This window comes from Stenella coeruleoalba (assembly GCF_951394435.1).
Source record: "Stenella coeruleoalba genome assembly, chromosome: 3".
NCBI classification, from domain to species: Eukaryota; Metazoa; Chordata; class Mammalia; order Artiodactyla; family Delphinidae; genus Stenella; species Stenella coeruleoalba.
This window is the reverse complement of record NC_137148.1, coordinates 146,844,236-146,867,569: the sequence shown is the minus strand read 5'-3', so window position 1 is coordinate 146,867,569 and position 23,334 is coordinate 146,844,236. Positions and strand designations below refer to the sequence as shown.

The following is a 23,334-nucleotide window of genomic DNA, read 5'->3' as shown; positions in this document are numbered from 1 at the left end:
TCCCACCGATCCTGCATTATGGTGAGTTGTATAATTATTTCAATGTATATTATAATGTAATAATAATAGAAATATAGTGCACAATAAATGTAATGCACTTGAATCATCCCCAAACCATACCCCCTCCCCCATCACTGGTCCATGAGAACAATCGTCTTCCATGAAACCGGTCCCTGGTGCCAGAAAGGGTGGGGACCACTGCTCTAGAGGGCCAAGGAAAGGAAATCATCAGGGGCCCCATGGCCCCTGAGAGGGAGCAAAGGCAAGGCGTTGGGTGTGGGAGGTACCAGCAGCCTGTGGGATGAGGATGGAGGCCTGAGGATGTGCTGGGGGGAAGAGGCAGGCATAGCCAGCAGCGGGAGGTAGGGCAGGGTCCTTATGGCCTCAGGCAGCTCCAGGCTGGAGTCTGCCCGCCCTTCTCCATGCAGTAGCCAGAGGAGTCCCTTTCAAGTGTAAGGCACATCACATGTGGCTCCCCATCTCGCTCCAAATAAAAAAGTTCAAGTCTGGCCCCCTCCAAAACTCAGCCTCCCTCGTCCATTCTGCAGTAGCCCCACCGGGCCCTCCTTATTCCGTTGACAGGCTTCCAGGCCTTAGCACTCTCTCTTCCCTCTGCCCGGAATGCTCTTCCCCTCAGTGTTTGCATGGGTACCCCCTCCAGAGCCTTCCCTGACCGTTCTGTCTAAAATAGTAGCCCCATCGCCTCTAACCCCTCACCCTATTTTCTTTTTCCTTACGATTTACCACTACCTGACATATTTTATATTTATTTGGCTTACTGTATCTTCCCCAATGGAATGTAAGCTCCATGAGGGCAAGGGCTCTGCTCAGCTCACTGCGGTATCTCCAGCATCTGGCACAGAGTAAACAGTACATATTTATCAGATGAATGAATGACTGGTTGATTGAACTCCGGTGCCACGATTTTCTAGCTTGGATTGCTTTGGGCAGGTCATTTCACTTCTCTGAAACCTCCAATGCAAAAGATAGTACATATCCATCTCATAGGGTTATTGTTTCAATAAGATAATAGAGGGTGAAAGGGACTGGCACATAATAGGTGCCCAATAAATAACAACCACAATTATTATCACCAAGGATCTCAAACTCAGTCACCCGCTCCCTGAGGTCTTGGGCATGTCAGTGATCTCTCCGAGCCCCAGTCTGTTCACCTGTCAAACTCTGTCCCACACAAGGGATGTTTGCTGGATGCCTGGGCGGTGGACATGAAGCACATAGCGGGGGTCTGACACCCAGTAAGCACTCACCAAGTGGCAGGTACTTCAGTCCTAGAGGGTCTAGGATTTGGATACCGGCCCCACCACTTTTTCCATGACCTCGGGGAAGCAGACAAACTTTTCCTCATCTATAAAATGGGGATAATGATAGTACCTTCTTCGCAAGTGATCAGGAGGTCACAGTGAGATTGTGCACCTGAAAGGGCTTCACGAAGCCCTCAGGAGATGTGATGTGACAGGCAGGAGGGCGAGCCACAGACACACAGGACGCAGGATGCGGCCCAGGGATAAAGAAAGATAGAACCAAGCATTGTGCTTGGCCTGAGCACAGAGGCGGGTCATAGAGGGAGCTTGGAAGAAGCCAAGCTCCATCCCTGTCCCGGAGCTCTCCGCAGAGAAGGTGCTACTGTCCCCCACGCCACCCCCCAGGCCTGCCCCTTCCTTCTCCGTAGGGCCTCACGGGGGACCTCTTCTGGCCATTCTTGGCAAGCGGCGTTTTCAAGGGAGGCAGGTGACAACAGCAGGACCCTTATAAGAGGCACCTTTGCCTCAATCAACCTCAAGCCCGATCTGCTTTCCACCTCCACATCCTGGGGCAGGCCCTAGGAAAGAAGACGTAGGAGAAAAGGCCCCTGGAAGTTCACGATGCCAAACACACTTCTCGTGCTCCAGCCCGCGAAAGTCTGAGGAGAGAAACACCAGGTCCCCTCCTGACCTGGGCCCTCTGACCCCCTCCACCACCCGAAGGAGAGTGGGGACCACCACTGCCTTTTTCAGCCTGTGCCTGGCAAAACCCAGGTGTCAACTCCACAAATGACTCAGTCAGTAATCCCTAGACTGCAAATTCCATGAAGCATGATTTTTTTTTTGTCTGTTTTGTTCTTTGATGAATTTTCAATACCTAAAAGAGTGCCTGGCATTTAGTAAGGGCTAAATAAATATATGTTGAATAAGTGATTCCACTAATAAGTCAGTGAATGAAGCAGAGAATCATTGCTAGCAAGAGAATTACTATAAGTGAAGTTCCCTGCGGGCTGGGATTTTTTTTTCTTGTGTTCTTTGATAAGTCCCCAGGGCCTTGAAAGGCCTTGGAACATAGGAGGTGCAGAGTAAATGTATGTGAGAGCATATGCATGTGAACATATGACTGAGTAAACCACTGAATCATGACTCGCTAGAATTTAATCTTTCTGGAGGCAAGGGTTTCCATCTGCTTTGTTTCAGGCTGCATTCTCAGCGCCTACAACAGTGCCTGGAGCATAGCCCGTGTCGAATGAATGAGTGAATGAATGAATGAATAAGCAAGGCCCCAGCTCTCAGCCCAATGACCTCAGACTGAGAAGAATGAAACACAAAGGGCACCTGAGCCCTGCCCCCGGCCACCACTCGCCTCATGGTTTTTTAAATAATTTGTCGATTGTTTTTAATTGTTGAGGCAGTAATACTTGGTTCATGAAACTGCAATATACAGAGAGGTGAAATAAATAGCTTATATATATATAATATATATAATATAGCTGGTTTTAAAATATTCCCTTATTCATTGGTGTACTAGGTCACGTGAGTCATGGAAGGTTGATAGCAGCATCCTCCAGAACTGTGAGCAATGCAGGGTCACCATGATTGGACGAGGCCGTCTGTCGTCGGAAGTCGAGGCGCCGAGAATTCCGAGGGGCACACCTTCCCTGCGCGGTGTCTCAGGGCAGCTTGCAGCAGACAATAAATAAATGACTGCAAACCAGAGAGCGATTTTTGTTGGGAGTCTGGGGCAGGGACAGGGGATTGGGAAAGAGGGGGGAGTATGTTGGGGGTGAGGGGATACTACTTTCTCTTTGTTTTTCTCTCTCTCTTTTTTGTTTTTTTTTTTTTTTTGCTTTTTTTGTCTTTTTTTTGTCTTTCTTTCTTTTTTTTTTTTTGCTTTCAGAACCTTTGGGAAAAAGGACTTTGGTTTCTCAGAGTGTCGTTTTCCTCATTCAAGTCCTCCTCTGGGGACAAGTTTAGAGTTGTCTGTTCCTAGAGAGACACAAGCACCTGTGTGTTGACAACAGTCCCTTGGTGTGAGTCTTTTGTCATAGGGAGTTTCAAGTCAACAATAAAATCCTTATCGCTCCCCTCCCCCAAGAATTTTGGTTCAGTTTTTTGTCTTCTTTTAAACACAATATACAAAAATAGAAATTCTTCCTTATTTTTCATGTAAAAATATTCCTCTGATTGCAGTTCTCTGTGAGTGTGAGTGTGGGCTGGGGAAGCCTGGCGGGGCCACAGGGGGGCCAGCCTAGCCGGGGTGTGTGGGGCGGATCCGCCGGGACCGCTTGGTCACTGTGGTGTACTTGAAGGGCTTCTGCAGCTCTGCCTGTCCCTTGGGGTAGCGCTTCATGAAGTGGACGTCCTGCTGGTTCTCCCGGGTCTTGGGGCCCTTCCGTGGCCGCCCCTTCTTGGTGAAGCCCACGTACCAGCCAGAGTACTTGGCCGACATCAGGGCTGTGTAGTTGTTCTCCAGGACCTTCTCGATGAACACACACTCTTTGCTGGTGCCATCGGGCTGCGGGAAGAGAGAGGAGGAGGTGAGAAGGGGGAGGGCGGGCACAAGGGACAGGGCTATGTAGAGAGGGCATGAGCAGGTGGCCAAGGCTTGGGGTCGTGGAGTAGAGAGGGCCTGACCCAAGCTTTGGCCTCAGCAATTTCACTCCCTGGATCTATGGAATGGATTTGTCATACTAGCCCCTGCATCCTTCCCTGCTCACCAGTTAGGTAACATCCTCCCATTACCACTCAGGGATCCATCTCTTCCACTCTCCGCACTGTAACCAGGGGCTTCCGCCTCAGCTCTACTAGAACAAGAGACCTAGACCTGACCACTCAAAACGTTATTTCCCATGACTAGTGCAGAGCACAGCACGTGGCCTGAGCCATCCAATCAGCGTTCCTCGAGACCCTTGTGTACGTAATCCCCAAAAATCACAGGCCGATTTACACTTGGGAAACACGTAATGCTGAAGCTAAGGCAGCCATTGTACCACCATGAGGGGAAATTCTGTCTGACGACAAAGCCAGCTTGGAGCAAGGAAAGCCGAGAGGAAGAGAATGACAGAAACCGCGTCCTCCTCACATCTTTTAGCTTCTGGACCGAGCTGCATCTGGGGTTCAAGTTACCTCACTGTTATGTGGGCTAACAATATCTCATGTCCTTTAAAAACAGTTGAGAGTGTCCTACCACATGCAACAGAAAGGAGTCCCAAGTGATGTGCGCTAAACCTGAGATGAAGCCAACTACTCAACTGCCAATCAACTCCACTGTTATATAGTTAAATATAAATTCCATTACATGTGGGATGCGGTACATCTTACTGTTTGGTGTGAAGAGTGGTGGGAGCCTCTAAAAATAAGAGTTTGGGCATGGCCAAACTTCAAAGCCTGTAGCCGTGGTTCTGAGATTTCAGGGTCCCAGGTGAGCTCCCTGGGAGACTATGCTAGGCAAGGAGCACTAGATTCAGAGTCAGAAGTTGAATCCACTCTAGCACTTCCTTATGTGACCTCAGGCTAGTTAATTCCACTCTAAACTTTGGATTCCTCGCCTGGATCAAAGAGGGAAAACGACTCCTGCGCCATAGAGATGTTATGAGGAATGACGCTTATAAACGAGCCTGGCACACAGTAGGAACATGTTAAATTATTCCTGAAGAGCAGGTGGTTCGGACAGTCTGGCCTCCCTCCTTGGATCTGGACAAAGAGTGGTGCGAAGCAGGCTTTCAATCTCCTCCTTGAGAAAGTCGAGTTGCTCTGTGTGGAAGAGTGGGAAACACACAAAGTTGGAAGGCCTGAATTAGCAGCACTTGAGTTTCCAGCTAACATCTCCAAATTTAGGCCGGGCCCACTCCTCGTTACAGACGGATGCCAGGCCAAGTTGGAAGCCCAGCGGTCTGGCTGTGCGTGGAGACTGAGGTGCGAGTTCCAGCCTTTTGTTTGAAGTGGAAAACGGGCCGGAGCTTCCAGGAACGTTCACCTTTGAGCAGAGGGCAAGCTTGGGCCCTGCAGACAAAGTGCTGAACTTCGCAGAACGGGACAGGCAGGGTAAGAAAACATTCTCTGGAGGAGAGATCTTTTGAGGAGGCTGCAGAGTGGGCAGGGGGGTAGGGCCTGGGAGACACACACAGGACCCAGAGGACATTAGGGACTGGGTGAGGAGTGAGGGACTATTGTGAGGGAAGCCGGGCATATGTGCAAGGCTGATAGGAAGGAGTGGTCTCTGGGCTCTGGGCCCCCCATGAATAATTCTGGAAGCTGCCTATCCAACCTGAGTCCAGGTCCCTTGGCTGGTTTCCATGGAACAGTCAGAGCAAACTGAATAAAGGCTACACCGTGGCTGTTTTCCCACCCTAGAACATCTGCCTGGAAAACTGCTTTCAACCTTCAAGGCTCAGTTCAGTAACCACCTCCCCTGGGAAGCCTTCCCTGACTGCCATCTAGCTCCCTGGGTATTTCCTCCTCTTCCTTCAAGGCTCCATTTAAGCACCAGCCTTTACTGAGCTCACATACTCCATCTTCCGAAACCCCTCGACACCCATTCCTTCTCCCGCCGCCCCCCAAGAGAGCAATTCTGTATCTGCCTGCCTCTTCATCAGCCCAAGAGCTTCAGGAGGTCAGGACTGCTTCTCAGTTGCTCTCCTGGCTCAGCACAAATCTTAGCCCAAGACAGGGGTGCCCAGAGCATCTGTGGTTAAATGGATGAGAGCTCTGCTGGGATAGAAATGGTGGGGTTGACACATGAATGGGTTTTCCTCCAAAAGAAAACGGACTCTGCCTCCTGGATCTCTTATGAATGTTCCAGAGACAGTCATGAGCTATGAGAGGCCCCTCCTCTGGGGGATGTGCCGAGAAGAGTGAGCAGAGGGCTGGAGCTCTCTGCCTGCCAGCCTTGGTCTCCCTCCTCGTCCATTCACTCAATCATTCAGAATTTATTGATCGCCAACTACAGGCCAGACATTTCCACATGCATTGTCTCACTTAATCCTCATAACTTGCTAAGGTAGACTCTACCCGGTAGAAGAAAACAGTTCAAAGAGGCAAAAATGGCTTTCCCGAGGTCACGGAGCTTGTTAAGTGGCAGAGCCAGGATTTGAACCTGCGTTTGCCACACGTAGCTCGCATCTCTGCTGTCTAGCGCCAGACAGGCCCATGAGGAGAAAGGGTATGGAAGAGTGGGCGCTGCCCATCAAAACACCTGCCCTCCCCCAGGCCCACAGAGCCACCGCGGGCATGAAGCAAGAACTCGGAGGTTCAAGGGCCAGCACACTGCCTGGCACACGTGCTCATTCACGTCTGGGTTGAGGATCTGGGCTTCAGGCTGAGATTCCCGACACTCCAGAGGTCAGCAGCCCCTTGGGAGGAGCCATGGGGCCTATGATGGTCACAAGTTCCCCACCACGAACTCAGACCCAGTGGATAAGAAACTAACAGTAGGCTGTCCCGGGGCTTGACCCTCACCTCTGCTGAGTACCTCTATAACCCTGCTTACGGCCTGCAGAGATTTTAAAAAACACATATGCATGGGCCTCACCTCTGAAAATGCTGACTCAATCAGTCCAGGCAAGGCAGATCATCAATATTTAGAGAGTAAGTGAAGAGCCCATCCCAGAACCTTGGTGATTTAGTAGAATTTGATCATCTCTCCCCCTCTGCCACCTCCAACCTCCTTCTTTCCAAACTGGAGTCCTATTCCTTCTATTTGACCTGAAGACTGAATCCTGATCACATCATTTGGCCCCTAGATCTAGTCTTCCTTGAAACTAGAACTACCCCCTGGACGTTTTTAGTTACATAGGCAAAAAAGTCCTTTTATGCTTAAAGGCATTTTGAATTGGGTTTCAGTCACTTCCAACCAAAGCAGTCTTCACAAAGATACAGTGGTAGGCAGGGTACCCTCTGCCCTGAAAGGGTCTGGGGCCCTATGTTGCCCCAAAGAGGACACACCAGTAATCACACAGGAGGGGGCAGATGAGAAAAATCCGTCTGGGTTGAATCTCCACAAATGGGGAAAAACTGCCTAGTACATAGTGTTTGACACTCAACAACTCTTTATGGAATGAAAGGAAGTACTATCTCCTAGGTCAGGTGGACGTGGGGTCCAGAGAGGTGGCAAGGAGAAGCGGGGGAGAAGAGCTCTGGTATATGATGGGTACAATGCAGCAGAGTGAGTAGCACAGCCAAGGGTCTGGAACATTGGCAAAGGCTCTGCTGGGGGCTCAGCAGATGCATCCAGCTGTGGCCAGATATGTAGAAGATTGACACCCAGGGTCAAGACCATCCAAGGAAGCTATCCTCTTGAGCCAAAGGAGCCAGAGCCTAAGCTGAGGTCAAGGAGTCCCACAGGTGAAGGACCCGGCTTCAAAGAGGAAGGTAACTCATGTTCAACAAGTAAGTGCCTACTAAGTGCCAGTGGTATCTTCCCATTTTACAGGTGAGGACACTGAGGCTCAGGGAGGTCAGGGCACTTGGATTCCTGGGCCTCAGGTGGCTAATTCTGGCCGTAGGTTAAGAGTCCATCCTCAGAAAGCAAGCACCCGCATTTCTATTTCTTTGGTGCCCCTGCAGCCCTTCGGGCAGGTCCAAGAAGCATGATGGATGGACCCACAATTGGATGCAGTGGGGGGTGCAGGCACGAAGACAGACAGTGACAACCCAGGTTAGCAGAACGGAGAGAGACAGCTGTGTGACGGGCTCTGGGCTTCAGGGCGGGTGCGCTGACTGAGCAGTCAGTGAAGCCAGAGGCTACGGCAGGATGAGCCAGAACTCGGGCGGACGGTCAAGGGAAGGGCAGTCCTGGCAGAGGGTACGGCACGCACAAAGCCTGAAGGCCCCCTCAGGGAGTAGAGGCGGGCAGTGCCGTGAGTCCGTGACATGAGGACCATGAGGGCGGGGAAGCTCTCCCCGAGGAGTGTAGCCTTTCTCGGGTAGGTGGTGAGGACCCAGGGGCTGGTTCTGAGCTGAGCTGGGGGCAGAGGGTGGGGAAGACCTGATCCCTTTTGTGCTTTAGAAAGCTGAGGGTGGGCACCGGGGAAAGGCCTGGAGGTGGAGCCTGAGGCCGCTGAGGGACATTATTCCCCGGAAGGTATGAGGCCAGAACAGAGGCAGGAGTTAGGGAAGCAGCAGACACACCAGCTATCAAGAGTAATTCCAGGACCGGGGTCTGACTGGCTGGGGCGTCTGTGATGAAACAGCAACCCAAGGGCCTGGGGTTCCAGCTGCAGGAGCCAGAGAGTGAGGGGCGCTAGGCTAGGCAGAGGCCAACAGGGGGACCTGCCCAGGGCAAAGTCAGGACTAGGGTGCGGTGGGTTGGTGGGGCGCCCTTGGAGCCTCCCAGGTCAGCCCAGAAGACCGGAAAGGGATGATGGGGGGAAATGCAGCAAGCGGGGCGGAGCGAGGGGAGGGGAGAGGAGGGGGCGGGCGGGGGCGAGCCTCCCTGGGCTACGCGGAGCCTCGCCGCCAGCTGAACCATCCCCAATATTAATGACGGGAGAGAGGGCGAGGGGGCAGGAAATCGGAGCCGGCTCCTGTGGAAGCGGTGACTCAGCGGCCAGCCGGCGGGCGGGCGGAGGGCGGCCGGCGGCGGGGAGCAGCCCGAAGGGACGGGGCTGTTCTTTTGACCCCAAGACGGCCCTCCTGGGGTCAAGATGCCGGGAACCGCGTAGACGGGGAGGGAGGGGCGCGCAGGCACTGGGCACGGCGGGCTGCAGCGCGGCCCCTCCTTTAAACAGAAAAAAAAAAAAGGTTGGGGGGAGAAAGCCGGGCCCACAACTGCAAGCAGGTTGGGCCTGGGAGGCGGCCCAGGCGGGCAGGAGAACAAAGCGCCTGACGCGGTGCTTGCCGCGCCGCCACAGGAAACGCACGGCCAGGCCAGGGCACCCGGCGCCCGGCCTGCCCGCCGCCCCTGCCCCGGACCCCCTCGCTGGCCGGCGGGCCGGCCTCGGGACGCGGAAAGTGAATCACTAATTAAAACCACTCCTTGGCATCCCGGGGCGGCGCTACATGGATTACTATTATTTTGCTCTTTGAGAAGCTCCAGTCGGTGTGGGCAGTGCTGCTGGATTCCTTTGCCTTCCAAACCGGGCTTTGAAGCCCGCCTACCTCTAGCGTGGGACCTGGGACAAGTGCCCGGATGTGGCCAAGCCTCAGCTTTCTCATCTGGGAAATGGGGATGGTGGCGGTACCAACCCCTTGGGATTATTTTGGAGCATTTTTGCTCAGTGCCCGGCAGAAAGCAGGTGCTCAATTAACAGAGGCTATTGGTACCGTTGTTATTAACAAATAATAAGCAACAATACCCTGGCTCTGTCCAGCCAGGTAACAGGTCCCTGGCCTGTTACCTCCTCTACAGGCACTTGGGAATGGGGGAGGGGAGACGGATAAGAATTGAGGGATTCAGGAAGTCAAAACCATGGCTTAAACAGGAGTTGAGGTTATGCTTCCTTCCCCCCAACAAGGTGTAATAAATGCAAGTAGAAGAAGCCATCCTCCTTGGAATCTGGGTCTACCCTCCACCCCGCACTCCACCTGTCCAGCAGAAGCCACAGCCCCCTCCAATATACAAACTGGATAGGGGGTGAGTCGGGTCCCTGCAGAGCGAAGGGAACATGGAGCGTGCCACTATAGAACTACCACCAGTAATGCTTTCCACTGGAACATCCAAAGGAAGCAAGTGTATGAACTTCACAAACAGACACTAGGAAAAAGGGGGGCAGCATCAAAACGCAGCATCAGTGGAGGCTCAGAACCCCTGGCACGTGGGTCCACACCCCACCCCTGCCCTAATTTGTTACATGCAGCTCTCTTGCCTATTCCAAAGTAATAAAATCTTCCTGAAATGCTAGAATCATGAGGCCCAGAGCTGACGACGCTGCTGGGTTCCAGAGGCGCTGCTTTGAGGAGTCGTAAAACCCCTGGTGATTGTTAAAACAGTGCTGCAGCCCCTGCCCTTGGCCTAATGGTTCCCTGTTCCCAGACATCAGGTACATTCAGGCAGGGAGCCTCAGAACCCCTCGAGGATTCTCCCGCTACCAAGCAAGCCAGAGCTCCACATCCACCAGGAGAGATCAGGGCCCTGCGTGCTCACCAAAGTCACAGCCACAGATACCTCGGCCTGGCAGGCTGCAGGTGCGGGGACAGAGAAGTCCCTGGGACTTCTCTCACACACACACACACACACGCACGCGCACACACACACACACATTCATGGGGCCTGTTTTCCACTTGGGAATGATAGGGCCCTGGACACACTGTTCCAGCTACCCAGAGCTGCCGGGGGACCCACCCAATCTAGACCATCACTTACCTTCCCCACAAGCTTGCCTTTCCGGTTCATACACAGGTAGAATTCCGTCTCCTTGCCCTTGATCCGGACTTGACTACCGAAGGTATCTGTCTCCACTAGGAGCTGGGCTTCGAAAGGCAGAAGGAGAACAAGACACATTTTTTTACCAGGGGCAATGGCTGGCCTAAAGACTCAGTGACATGATCCCTGACCCTGTCCCTGGACCTCCCACTGCCCCAAAATCAGGCATGGGGGATGCCTCTGACAGGTCTCTCGGGAGCACCCTGCCCCTTAGGCAGGGAGAGAAGCTGTCTGACACCTGTTCCCCGACTCCCAGCCTCTCTTGACTCCACTTGGGACCCAGATCGCCCCTTGTGGCTGAAGACCAGTGTGCCCTCTCCTCCCCTCATCATCCACTTCCCCTCCTCCGCCAATACCCTTCCCCAAGGCAGGACAGACAGCCACACAAATAACCCCAGAAAAGCAGCAGTCTCTGGACTAAGGGGTCAGACATTCAGAGGCACGTGAGCTCACACAGGCATGCACACCACACACACACACAAAACACACACACACACCCCTTGCCTTGTGGAATGCCAAGCTGCTTCCTCCAAAATTTAGGTCACAGGCCCCTTCCTCCAGGGAAAACAACAGCTGGAGAGTCCCCTCCCCTCTGGGGATATGGGTGAGGGAGTGCCCTGGCCACTTGAAGTGGGGAAGGGTCAGGGAGGGGTGTTTCGAGTCCCTGGGGAAAGGAGGCTATCGGCATAATATTTCACCTTCCTCAATCAAGGCCACCAAGGCTGAAGAATAACTACCTCCCAGGAGCCCGGAAGTCCCAACCAGGACCCAGTACCCCCTGGTGAGGAGTGGGAGGCCCCATGCTAAACCATCTATGCTCCACAGAGCCTCCCTCAGGATGGGGGTGTCCAGAGCTGATCCCCAAAGGCCTGACTAAACAAGGACCTCAAGTGGCCAAAGGGTGACTGCCTCTTGATTAGGCATACTGTGAGACCCCTCCCTGTCCCTCTGCCAGTCCACATTTTCTCCCCAGTAAGGTGCTGTGTGACTTTGGCAGGTCATGTGCCCTCTCTGAACCTGAATCCCTGCGCCTGGATTTCCCACCGCTACCACCCCCTTCTTTGCCTATGAGGCACTCCCCATTCTCACCCTCCCTCCCCTGACTCTTTGCTTCCCAGCACCTGCCCCTCCCTCACCCACAAAATTTTTATTTCAGTGACAAGGGACTTGCTTCTCAATAACAAAAATCATAGCCCTAAACCCAGTATCCTTGGAGCCACAAAGAGTGTACCTCAGTGCCCCTAAAATACACTAGGTATGATTTTAATAAAAAAAAAAGTTTAAATATATACCCTGGTGCCCTGCTGTGAAAATTAAAACCACCTGGAACTCAGGATTTCCAATAATTAATCTAGACTTCCTTTGACACCACTACTAATTAAAATATGATACCCACCTTTCCAAGGAAAAAAAGAAGAATTTACATAAAATTTAAAGATCTAACAAGAATTTAGTAATTCTAGGAACAAGGGTGGGGGGCACATTCTTCTCTCCACCTTCCCCCATCCCTAGTAAACCACTGAGTTGAGAATATTAACCAACACTGAGATAGGGGGTTACAAGCCCTTCATGTTCCCTGTTCCCCTTAACTCAAATTCCCCATTAACTCTCCTCTTAGCTTGGTCCCTGGGAACCAAGGGCCAAACATCACAGCAGCTCTGGGACATGCTTTCTGTATCTCCTCACAAAGCTCAGGCCCCACACGGGATGGGGGTTGTTGGGGGGTCAGGAGGGTCCCCAACTCTAGGAGCTTCTGACGAAGGTAGCATGTATAAGGGGATAGGTGAGAGCTTTGAAATGCACAGACATGGATAGGAATCCCTGGCCCCACTGGTCACTGTATGACCTTGGGCCTCAGTTTCTTCATCTGTGAAATGGGAATAGTCATCTCCAATCTTCAACAGTTATGGTGACGATTATATAAAATGATGCTGTAAAGGGCCTAGCACCCTGTTCTCAGAGGCTGGGGAGGGGAAGCTCAGTAATTATTGTTTAAGTTTCCTAATAACTGCAAAACAAAACTGTTTTCCCAGACAAAAAAAAAAAAAAAAGTAGTGGAAAAAAAATCAGACGTGTGTAAAAGGGCAGAGGTGGAACAGAACTTGCCTCCCCAAAGTGTGCCCTCTGTCCTGAACTTCCTCAGCATCCTCCAGGGGCGCAGGCACCCCACACTGTGAGTGCATCAGAAAATGCCTTAGACTGGGATTCATGGGGTCTGATTCCATTTCTGGAATTGCCATCCTGGGGGTGTGACCTTGAGTAAGCCACACACCCCTCTGAGCCCCAGTTTCCTTACCCACGCCGTGGGAATGGGGCTTGACCCTATCCTGAATGTCTCTGGCATTGGAGAGGGGCAGGCATGGGAAACCCTAAGAAGAGGGTGAGGCCACAGGGCTGGGGCCCAGGCAACTCCAAGTGAGTCCAAGGAGAAAACTGCTCTGTCTGCCCTCCCCCAGCACATGGCTGGGCCTCTGTCCTCAGAAGAGCTCCTACTACACGCTGGATCTGGCTCCCATGTGAGCCTGCTAACGTCACATATGCCCACGAGCTTGGGTACCTTTGTCCCCTTTTTACAGTGTAGGAAACTGAGGTTCAGAGAAGCAACCCAGCAGGAAGGGCTGACGTCAGGTCTGCCTGGCTCCCCCTGCTGGGGCCTGGGTCCCAGAGGAGGGCCCCCAGCTCTGGGGAGACTTGGCTCAAAGCACAACCCCCATCTCTCATTAACCACAGCCCATCTCAGGAAGCCCTGGCCTCTGCCTAAGCCATCCAAAGGGCCTGGGGCTGGGGCTGGACCGCACCTCCACCCCTGCGAGCCAGTCTCCCTCACCCCAGCGAGGGCAGGGTCTGCACCAGCCTCTGTGCCCAGGGAGCCAGAAGTCTGTTCTTCCCCGACTGCAACAAGCCATGGAGTGACCTAGACTCCACTCAGCACATGACATAATGAGGAGCAAGCCGGGCCAGGATTATGTAAAGTCTTTGGGGAGTAATAGCAGCAGCATTTCTCAGAAAGACAGAAAGAGAGGCTCCGCCCGCTCAGACCAGGTTTGCCCCAGAGCCTGCCTGGTCCTCAGCATCACGCTCCCCCTTCTCTTGACTCAAGCCCCAAGCCCCCAGGATGCAGCTCTCAGGAGCTAGCGACCTCATCTCCGGTCAGTTCCGTGCTCGTGTCTGTCCCAGGCCAGGCGGAAGGGGTTGAGGATGGTATCTCGTCCCTCACCACCCTGGCATGCCCCCATCCTCTCTCTGCCACTCTTGTCCCCAGCAGTCTCTTCTCTACACAGCAGCCAGAGGGATCCTTTTAAAATATAAAATTAATTGTGCCTCGTCCCTGCTAAAGCCTCCTGTGGATCTCCAACCCACTAAAAATCCAGACTCTTTACGGGGACCGGAAGGGGCACGTGGTCTGGCCCCTGCTGCCTGCTCCCACCTCCCTCCCTCCCTCACCGCCCTCCAGCCACACAAGCCTCCTTACTGTTCCTGCTCTAAGACACTAAGCACACTCCCACCTCAGGGCCTTTGCACTTTTCCTCTGCCTGGAGATTGCTTTGCCCAGAGCTTCCCATAGTGGCTTCTCACTTCCTAGGTTGACATCTCAGCTCAGATGCCACCTCCTCAGAGAGGCCTTCCCTGGCCATGCTGTCCCATGTTGTACTATCCTCCCAGCTCAGCTCTAGCCACCCCCTGCTCCATTTTCTTTCTTTTTTTTTTTTTTTTTTTTTTTTTTTGCGGCACGCGGGCCTCTCACTGTTGTGGCCTCTCCCGCTGAGGAGCACAGACTCCGGACGCGCAGGCTCAGCGGCCACAGCTCACGGGCCCAGCCGCTCCGCGGCATGTGGGATCCTCCCGGACCAGGTCACGAACCCGCGTCCCTTGCATCGGCAGGCAAACTCCCAACCACTGCACCACCAGGGAAGCCCCCAGCCCCGCTCCATTTTCCTCAGAGCTCTTCCCCAAGTTGTTTTATTTGCTACCTTTTCTATTGTCTGTCTCTATCCACTGGAAGGTAAGCTCCATGAAGGCAGGCCCTTAACTGTCTCATTCACCACTGTGGTTTCTAGCACCTAGCCCATACCTGGCTCACAGCAAATGACCAATAAGTAAATTTTAGTAAGTGCATAAAGGGCTTGGTGAGGTAGGTATGAATAAAGCTACTTAAAAGTTAAAGCAAATGAGATTCAGGGAGGTAAAGGGACTTGCCTAATGGTACACAGGTAGTAAAAGCAGGGTAGAAGTTCAAACCAAGTCTCTGATTCCAGGTCAATGCCCTTAGCAACTCTTCCCTCTACCCACCCACCCCACCATGTTACTCCTGCCACTCACTAGAACTCTGAGCTCCTACCCACCCATCCTTACAACAATTCCAGGAGATTAGAACTATTTTTTTATTATCCCCATTTTACAGGTGAGAAAATTAAGTCCCAAGGTCAGACAGGGATGAAGTTAAAACGCAGGCAGGATTCAAACCCAGGCAGGCTAACACGGAAGTCTGGGTCTTAGCCTGTCTCCCCCACCGGTCACTTCTCCTCCACGCCAGTCCCTTTCCTGGGGGAGTTAGTGAGTGAACGAACACCAAAGGCAGGCAGAGAAGGTCTTCACTTGACCTCACCTTCTTGAGGCAGAGGTCTGTGGGTTGGGGTGCCCAAAGAGCCAAAGGTTGGGGCCCATCCCTCCTCAGCTCCGCTTCCAAATGACCTTGAGGGAGGAAGGGGTGCCAACGGTCACCCTGAGGAAAATACCTTCGAGCTGATTCTGGGAGGTGGGGGTGCCCATAGGAGCACCCAAGTCTGGGTTCAAACCGCAGCCAGAGAGGCATGAAATGACTTCAGATCTGGTTTTGACTAGAAGGAAAGGCTGCACGCACCAGAGGGTGAGTGAGTGCAGGATGCGGGGGCGGGGGTTCCACAACCCAGCTCCCCTGAAGGCAAAGTCCACAGAGCCAGTCTTACCAGGGCCCAGCACAGAGCAGAAGCCCAGCGCCTGCCCATGGCTGGGGGCCAGGAGCTCGAAGGACCCAATCCCTTCTCCAGCATTGAGAGAGGAAAGCAGAAAAGGAAAAAGAGAAAGTGGAAGAAAAAGGAGCCGGAAAGAAAGCCCTTTCAATAAGAACTCATGCTGTCTTTTTTTCCCTGTTTCTCTTAAATGCATGGAGTAACAATGACAATTAAAAAAACAAAACAAAACAAAAACTGTTAATACTTATTTGAGCATTTACCATCTGTCAGGCACTGTGCTTGGAGTCTGAATGTGGAATGTCTCATTAGATCCTCACAACAACCCCATGAGGTAGGCACGATTACACCCATTTTACAAATGAAGAAACTGAGGCCCTGAGCAGTCAAGTTACTTGCCAGAGTCATGCAGTAGGACCAGGATTTGAACACAGGCAGAGTAACTCTGGAGCTAGCCTGAGACAGAGAGATTCAGACAGAGGTGAGCAGAGCAGGACAGACATCAGGCAGGTCAGCCATGGCAGAGAAAAAAGAAATGACTTTGATGGATGGATTGATTGACTGATTCCAGTGTGATTCCCTAGCTGGGCTTCCCTGCGGGCAATCCATAGCGTCACTTTAAAGACTTTTGGTTTGAAGGGTAGGAAACGACAGGGAAAGACCAAGAGGCAGACAGAGAGCCAGACAGACACATACAAAGAGGGACACAGAAGACCCAGAGAAAGGGAACTGGAAAAAGCTAAGCAGGAGAATTGGTTTCTTTTCCCCCCAAGCCTCGGGGTTAAATCCCCAAGACCTGAGAGAGCAGTGGGGGAGCTGGGAGCCAGCGAGAGGCTGGGCAGAGCTGGCCGTACCCAGACCCTGCACGGGGTGGCCAGAAGCCGGCCAGCCGGCCGCTACAATTCCAGCGCTGACAAGGCTGCTGGCCACTCTCCAGGCATCATCCTGCGGCGAGGAAACGTCCTTGCCACAAAAGGCACTGGGAGGTCACACCAAACCATACTCCCTTCCTCCCCTCTGAAGGTGGACCAGGTCGAGGGGAGGGGAAGGGAAAGGAGTGGGGGTGGGGGGAAGGAGCCCTTTCTGGAGATGTTTCAGCATCGCTATCCTCCCACACCCACACACACCCACTGTGGCCTTTCCCCAAAGATGCCCACGGTTCCCCTTCTCCTAAAGTCCCCCAAGGAGGTTCGCAGGCCACGTGGGCGAGCTGGAAAGGAAGAGAGAAAGAATCAATAGGATCGATCGGGAGCTATATTTAATCCTAGCTGTATCTCTCATGTGGCCACTTGAGCTGCAGAGTCAGCGACGTGTGGGTGGCCACTCCTCACTGGGGACAGAAGTCGTGGAACATGAGCTCAGAGGGCAGGGGGTTCAGACAGAGATATTAATGCCCCTTCCCAGCTGGGAGCGCCCCTCGGGGAAGCTGGTCCTGTCGCTCACTGTATCCTTGTTGCAAGATGCAAGGCTGGCTGGAAGGAAGGATGGGAGAGGAGGACAGGAGAAGAGGAAGGGAGCACGGATTGCCCAGGTACCTACTGTGTGCTGGGCTCTGTGCCAGGCACTTGCCCCCGCCCCGGGGAAGTGGTCCCATCTACACTCCCGGACGCACACATGGGTCAGCCATGTGTTCACTGGCCCAAGCATGTACTGAACCGTTGTTTGTGGCTGGCTCTGTGCAGGGGATACGGCAGTGAACACAATAGACTGAAGCGGCCTAGCCTTAGAGTTTACACTATAACAGGAGACACAGAGAGCGAATAACTAAATACTTACCAGAACCTCAGGTAGCAATAAGTGCTAGGAAGAGAAACATACCCACGAGAGGACAGAGACAGGAATTCCCTGATAAGGGGACAACTGAACGGCGAGGGAGCAAAAGCCATGGGGACATCTGGGAGAAGGGCGTCCCCAGGCTGAGGACACAGCAAAGGCCCTTAGCTGGGGACATGCTTGGCGTGATCCAAGGGCAGCAGGAAGCTCGCTGGGGCTGGAGCAGAGCGGGCAAGGACGGGGCAGTAGAGCCCAAGGTTAGTGTGCGAGTCAGGAGCCAGGCTACACCAGGCCTTGCTGCCGAGCCAGGGACTTGGACTGCATTCTAAATGAGCTGAGAGCCTTTGACTAACAGAGTGACACAGTCTCACGTTTTGGACTGTGGTACGGAGAAGGGACTATGGGCCGTCAGACTCAGAGAAGAGAGTCTCTGCTGCCTCAGCCACACCAGCCAGCCCAAAGGACCTGGCTCCTTGCTCCAGCACAGCCCTGCAGCAGGTACCAGAATGAGAGACACGGGGACCAGAGGGCCCCCTCCCACTTCCAGCAAAAGCCCTGGAAGACCCCACATACTTTCCTAGGTGAGTCACGCAAGTCAGTCCCTGATCGTGCTTTGCGTGGCCCCGTAATTATTTTATTCATTTATCCAGTAACCTTTAAGGGGGGCCTGCTCTCAGGACATGTACTGGACATGCAGACAGGCAGAAAGGTCACTGCTTTCAAGGAGCTCACGTTCTCAGAGGGGCAAGGGTGAACGGGGGAGCTGCCTCGAGGGGCAGAGCCCATGCTGGGGCAGGCTGACTCCCTGTGACCCTGAGCAGTGGTGACACAGCTGGAATCACAGACTAACCCATGCCTAACTGGAACAAGCCCACACAGTACACACTCGGTGCCCTGCCCATGCCTTCCCACAATTGTGAGGAAACTCACTGATGCAGGGACGGGATGGAAAGTGCCCAAGGGGACACAGAGAGTGAGGGACCCAGGCTCTTCCTACTCAGAGTCAGCCCCTAGAAAGGAGAAGGGGCTCTCGCCTGGGAGCTCCTTGAGGGTTGGGCCTGGGTGGTCTCACTCACCGCTGTACCGCCCAGTGAGGGAGGGATCCAGGTGTGAACTGAGAGACCGGACCGCACGCAACAGAAGGGTCGAGATACCCTTCCGCATCCAGCCTGAGACGGCAGCCAGGGCGTGGCCAGTCCGCCCTGCTGCTTGGAATCATGCTGAAGAAGCCTCTTCTAAACCGCAGCTGACATGCCAGGGCCCCACTAAGGGGAGGGAAGCAGTATCCCTTCTGGAAGCCGCATGAATCCGTTCTCGAGAGGGGAAACCTTCACCTGAGCCTATGACGGTACCCCCCTGCCGCCATACAACAGCACGGAGTTCAGGTGGTTATTATGAATATTCTTGCTTTAATAATCATATACTCTTTGAGAAGAAGATATTCTCTCATTTCAATTACCCCATTTTACAAAAGAGTAAACAGGACCAGAAAGGCTAACACACACCTAAGGTCTCCAGCTCGTAAGTGGTGGAACTGAGATTCCAATTCCATTCGACTCCAGAGTCCACATGCCCACCCTCTCAAAAGACCACCTCCCTGGCTATCACAGCCCCTCCGGAGGCCTGCTCGGGGATGTTCTGGGCACTGTCAGTCCTGGGAGGCTGGCCTACTGCAAAACCTTGGGTGTTCTGGCCTTTTTTTCTTAATCAGGTAGAGAAGCCCTTTTCTGCAAATGAAAATAGGCAGGAATAGCCAACCATGTGGCTTATAAAAGCAGAGTTGCTCCCACACCACCATCCCTGGTGCTGGGGCCCCTCCCGCTCCCTGAGGGCTGGCTCAGCTGACCCCAGGTGCTCCTCTGCTGAGACTCAAGTCCCACCACCCAGCAGCCCTGCTTCCTGTAGCCAGGGGGTGCTGACGCCTCCACATCCCAGCTGAAGGGCATCAACCTTGGAGGCAGGTAGAGTGGGGCCTTCTCATCCTTGCTTGGCAGGTGAAGAAACCAGGCCCAGAGCCAGACATGCTTGTCCCCCGCACTGGGGGCTGCTCAGCGACCGAGCTGCCACTGGAACCCAGGGGTCCTGCCTCCTGGCCCAGTGCTGTTTCTTCAAGGTGGCAACTACCTGCAGGCCAAAGGTGACCAGGACCAAGGGCAGGAAGGGGAGGGGCTGATGTAATAATCCCGGGTGGGCAGGGTGGCCCTCCCCCAGTTCCTGGCCTGCCAGGTGTCCCACTACCTAAGCCTTTAGCCCCCTGGCCAGCATACCTCTCCCTCCAGAGCCGAACCTAAAGCTAAGAAAGTCCTGCATTCCTGGAACAGCCAACCTCAGGGCCCTCAGAGTGCTCCGGGAAAGCTTCAGGGAGCCATGGGGAGAAACTCTGGCAGAAGAGCCTGGTGTAGAAGCCTGGCTGACATCTCTGCCGATTTCACCGAAGACTGCCCACTGCTGCAAAGTCGGCCAAGAGCTCCCGGGCGGGGCACCCAGACAGAGGTGGGCCTGCATCTTGCACCTACCTGCCTATGGGGTCTAGCGCCTCGGGACGCTGTCAAATCTGAGATTCTGAGTGTTGTACAGACTCAGATCTGAGACTCCGGGCGTTTCTGGGGATTCCAGATTCCAGGCATTTATAGGCATTGTTTATACTTGGTGTTTGCTGAAATTCCCAGACTGCATTCTAACTGTGTATGAATGCAAGTCTCAGAAGACACCATTCTTTCAGCTGGATGGAGCCCTGAGAAGGAGGGAGCAGGTTCTCAGACCATCCTGGGCCCCCTGGCCTGACTGAGGACTACTGGCTGCCCCTCCCCCACAGGCAGGGCAAGCCTCTAACACAGCCCCATCCTCCTGCCCGGCTTGGCCACATAAATCACCCTCCCAATAATATTTGTATTGATTATCTAGATTGGAAGCCTCAATTGGCTCCATTGTCTCACTTCCTCTCCCAGGGCTCGCAGATGGGATCCCTTCGCCTCATCTGCGTTTCTAATGCGACATTTAAATAGAGCAGCCTCAGCGGCCAGCAAGGCCCCTGGCTGCCCTGGGTGTTGGGGGATTGGAGGAATGATAAACATATTCCCTGACAGAGAATCATTAAATCTAGAGTTTGTGGAGCTGGAGGAGAAGCCAAGGCGGGCGAGTCCCTGGATACTCCAGGGGTGGTCCCCCAGCACCACCAGGGCGCTTGTTAGACATGCAGAGCTCAAGGCCCCAACCCAGACTCTCTGAATCAACATCAGCATTGTAATAAGAACCCTCAGTGATTCCGACGCACGTTAGTGTTTAAGAAGCACTGCTCTGGTACAGCCCTTGTAATGTACAGAGGGAAACTGAGGCTCAGAGAAGGCAAGGTTACACAGCAGGTGAGATCCCCCCAGTCTCCAGTCCAGGCAGAGGAAATGAGAGGACAAGTGGCTTCTGGAGGGAGGGGCCGGCCATTTCCGGCCTCCTCTCCCTCCCAAGCTCTTGACTCCTATCTCAGAGCCTGGACAGATGGTTCAGACCAGAGTCTGACCCCCCTGTACTCTCCCAGCCTGGAGGGGCCAGCCAGAGCTCCGGGGACTCCCCAGGAGGGCACCTCCCTCCCGCCCCAGCCAGCCAGCTGCCCCTTCCCTGGCAGCAACTGGACAGCAGATCCCAGGGAAAACCAGCACCTGGGTCTGCCCAGCACAGCCAGGCGTCCACGGAGGGGGGGCACAGAGAGAGGAGGCCCCAGAGAGGCGGCCAGCAGAGGGCCTGGGAGAGGTGGGGAGGAGGGATGGAAAGCTGTGGTCGGAGAGAGGGAAGCAGGGAGAAAGACAGAGATGGTGAGGAGGGGGGAGCCAGAGAAATGGACAGAAACAGCCAGAAGGAAGGGAGAAGGACTCAGAGAGAGAGTTGCCCAGATAAAAGGAGAAGCAGCCAGACTGAGAAAGGAAGAAGGGGGACGAGGGAGGGAGGGATGGAGGCAGTAAAGAGTGATGGGGCAGGAGAAGGGAGGGGAGGCAGCTGGCCTGGAGAAGCAGGAGCCCAGCGTGGCCCAGCCCTGCCCAGCCCGGCCTGGCCCAGCCCCCAGTGACGGTGCAGCTGCCACACTTGGGCCCTACCATGAGGTCAGTCCTGCCCCGGGGCTGAGGGAAAATAAATGGTGTCCAAGATAAAAGATCCAAGAAATTATTTGTCTTGTTGTCATGTCTTGACTGCAATGGGCAGGGGCTGGCGGGCAGACGGAGCATCATCTCGGAGAAACCCAGGCCGGCAGGCTCGGCCACAGGCACGCACGTACCGTGGCCACCTACAGCCCCGGCTCCCCCCCACCCAAGGCTGGGGCCTGGGACACCTCCCAGAACCTGGGCCTGAGAAGGTAGGAAGCGATGGAGGTGTGGTCAGTATTTGCTCAGTGTCTGGCCCCTAAATCCCCTCCAGGCTCTGGGAGGGAGGAGTCCTGCCTGCTTCACTCACTGCGGAGGGTCTTTGTGGGTTGGGGGCTTAGGGAGGGAAGGGAGTCAGGGTTATTTCACTCCTCCCAGCCCCTCTGCAGAGGCAGCTTGGGGCAGGTGATGCTTCCTAAACACCCCAGAAGAGAGCTGGGCAGTTCCAGGGTCAAGGGCAGGTCATGGGGACCATGGCCCAAGGTGCTGTGAGTGCCCACGCCTCACAGGTGCACAAGCTCAGGCCCGCAGAGCACACACACACAGGCCTGTGCACATGCACACACTGTCACACACATATGCACGTATGCACACACACACTCACGCCGGGCCAATTTCCACCACCACCACCAGCATCCAAAAAGCGTGCCCCAGAGGCTCCCACCCCTCCGAGCATCTGAACCTGGGGAAGCAATGCCGTGGGGAGCAGGTTGCCACGGATACCCATGACGACTGGCATTTATGGGGCATTTACCAGCAAGAGCATGCTTTATTCATGTCTTCAGTTACTACTCCCAATAAGGCTCTCAGGGATGCACTACTGCATCCCCATTTTATAGATGAGGAAACTGAGGCCCAGAAAGGCTCAGCGCCAGGCGCAAGATCACACAGCCAGGACACGGCAGAGCTGGGATTTGAACCTGAGGTCTCAGAGGCCGGGAAGAATGTGTACACAGTCGGGGGGGGAGGGGGTTGACACTTACCATACTTGTCCCCATCCTCGCCGCGGGCGCTGATCCTACGGCCCAGGACCTGAATGTGCTTCCCGCTGGTCCGGCTGTAGAGCTGGTACAGCCGCAGCTGCTTACGGCTCACATCGTCCCGAGCCCGCGTCTGGTTCTCCACGTGGATGCGGAAGTCCACGTTCTCCTCGGCCACCAGCACCTGAGCAGGGAAAGGGGAGATGGTGAGCTACTCTGGAAGTCCAGAGTCCCTGTGTGCAGGAACCACATTCACAACAAAGAGCCAGGGTCTCCTCTATGTCAGCTCTGGGTCAGGCATCAGCACACGCTCGTAATTGCCCTGTTACCACCCCCATTTCACAGATGAGGCAACTGAGGCTCAGAGAGATGAGGTAAGTTGCCCAAGGTGGCCCAGCCAGGAAGCAGCAAAGCTAAGAATCAGGTTTAGGTCTATTTGACAGCAACGTTTGCTATCTTTCCACCACACCCCCAAATTAAAGCAAGAAGGATGGAGTGGAGTTTCCCATGTGACCTTGGGCCCATGGTTTGTTCCGCCTCAGGTTCTTCCCCAGTAAAACAGGGGAGCAGAGCCTCCAGCCTGACTACACCCCAGGGTGGCTGTTAGGATACAGTGAGCAAATGGGAAGAAAAGTACCAAAATCAATATGGAGATGGGAAATGGATGGGGGCAGATAATTCCTGTTTAGGTCCTCAGCAGGAAAGGAAGGAGACCTGGCAAATTTCTTCCTGGGAACGAATGAACCAGAGCCCAATGTCATTTCTCCCCCTGGAGCTGATGCTGGGGGCGGTCTCCTCTCCACATCCCAAGTGTCCTATGCTCGCCTCCACCACCAAGCATTTGACCACATCCCTAGCCCCTCGTGGAGAAGCCTT

The 23,334-nt window shown here is 54.1% G+C and overlaps 1 protein-coding gene across 1 annotated transcript in view; it reads right to left on the bottom strand.

The window, feature by feature from the left end:
- Nucleotides 1-2,847: 2,847 nt before the first annotated feature.
- The window catches only part of FGF18 (fibroblast growth factor 18), a 34,762-nt gene continuing 14,275 nt past the window's right edge, over nucleotides 2,848-23,334 (bottom strand). Inside the window, exons 3-5 of the mRNA XM_079917031.1 lie at nucleotides 22,462-22,642; nucleotides 10,567-10,673; nucleotides 2,848-3,780 (exon numbers count right to left, since the gene is read on the bottom strand). Of these exons, the coding sequence (XP_079773157.1) occupies nucleotides 3,514-3,780; nucleotides 10,567-10,673; nucleotides 22,462-22,642 (555 nt within the window). The 3' untranslated portion in view covers nucleotides 2,848-3,513. The remainder of the gene's footprint in view (nucleotides 3,781-10,566; nucleotides 10,674-22,461; nucleotides 22,643-23,334) is intronic.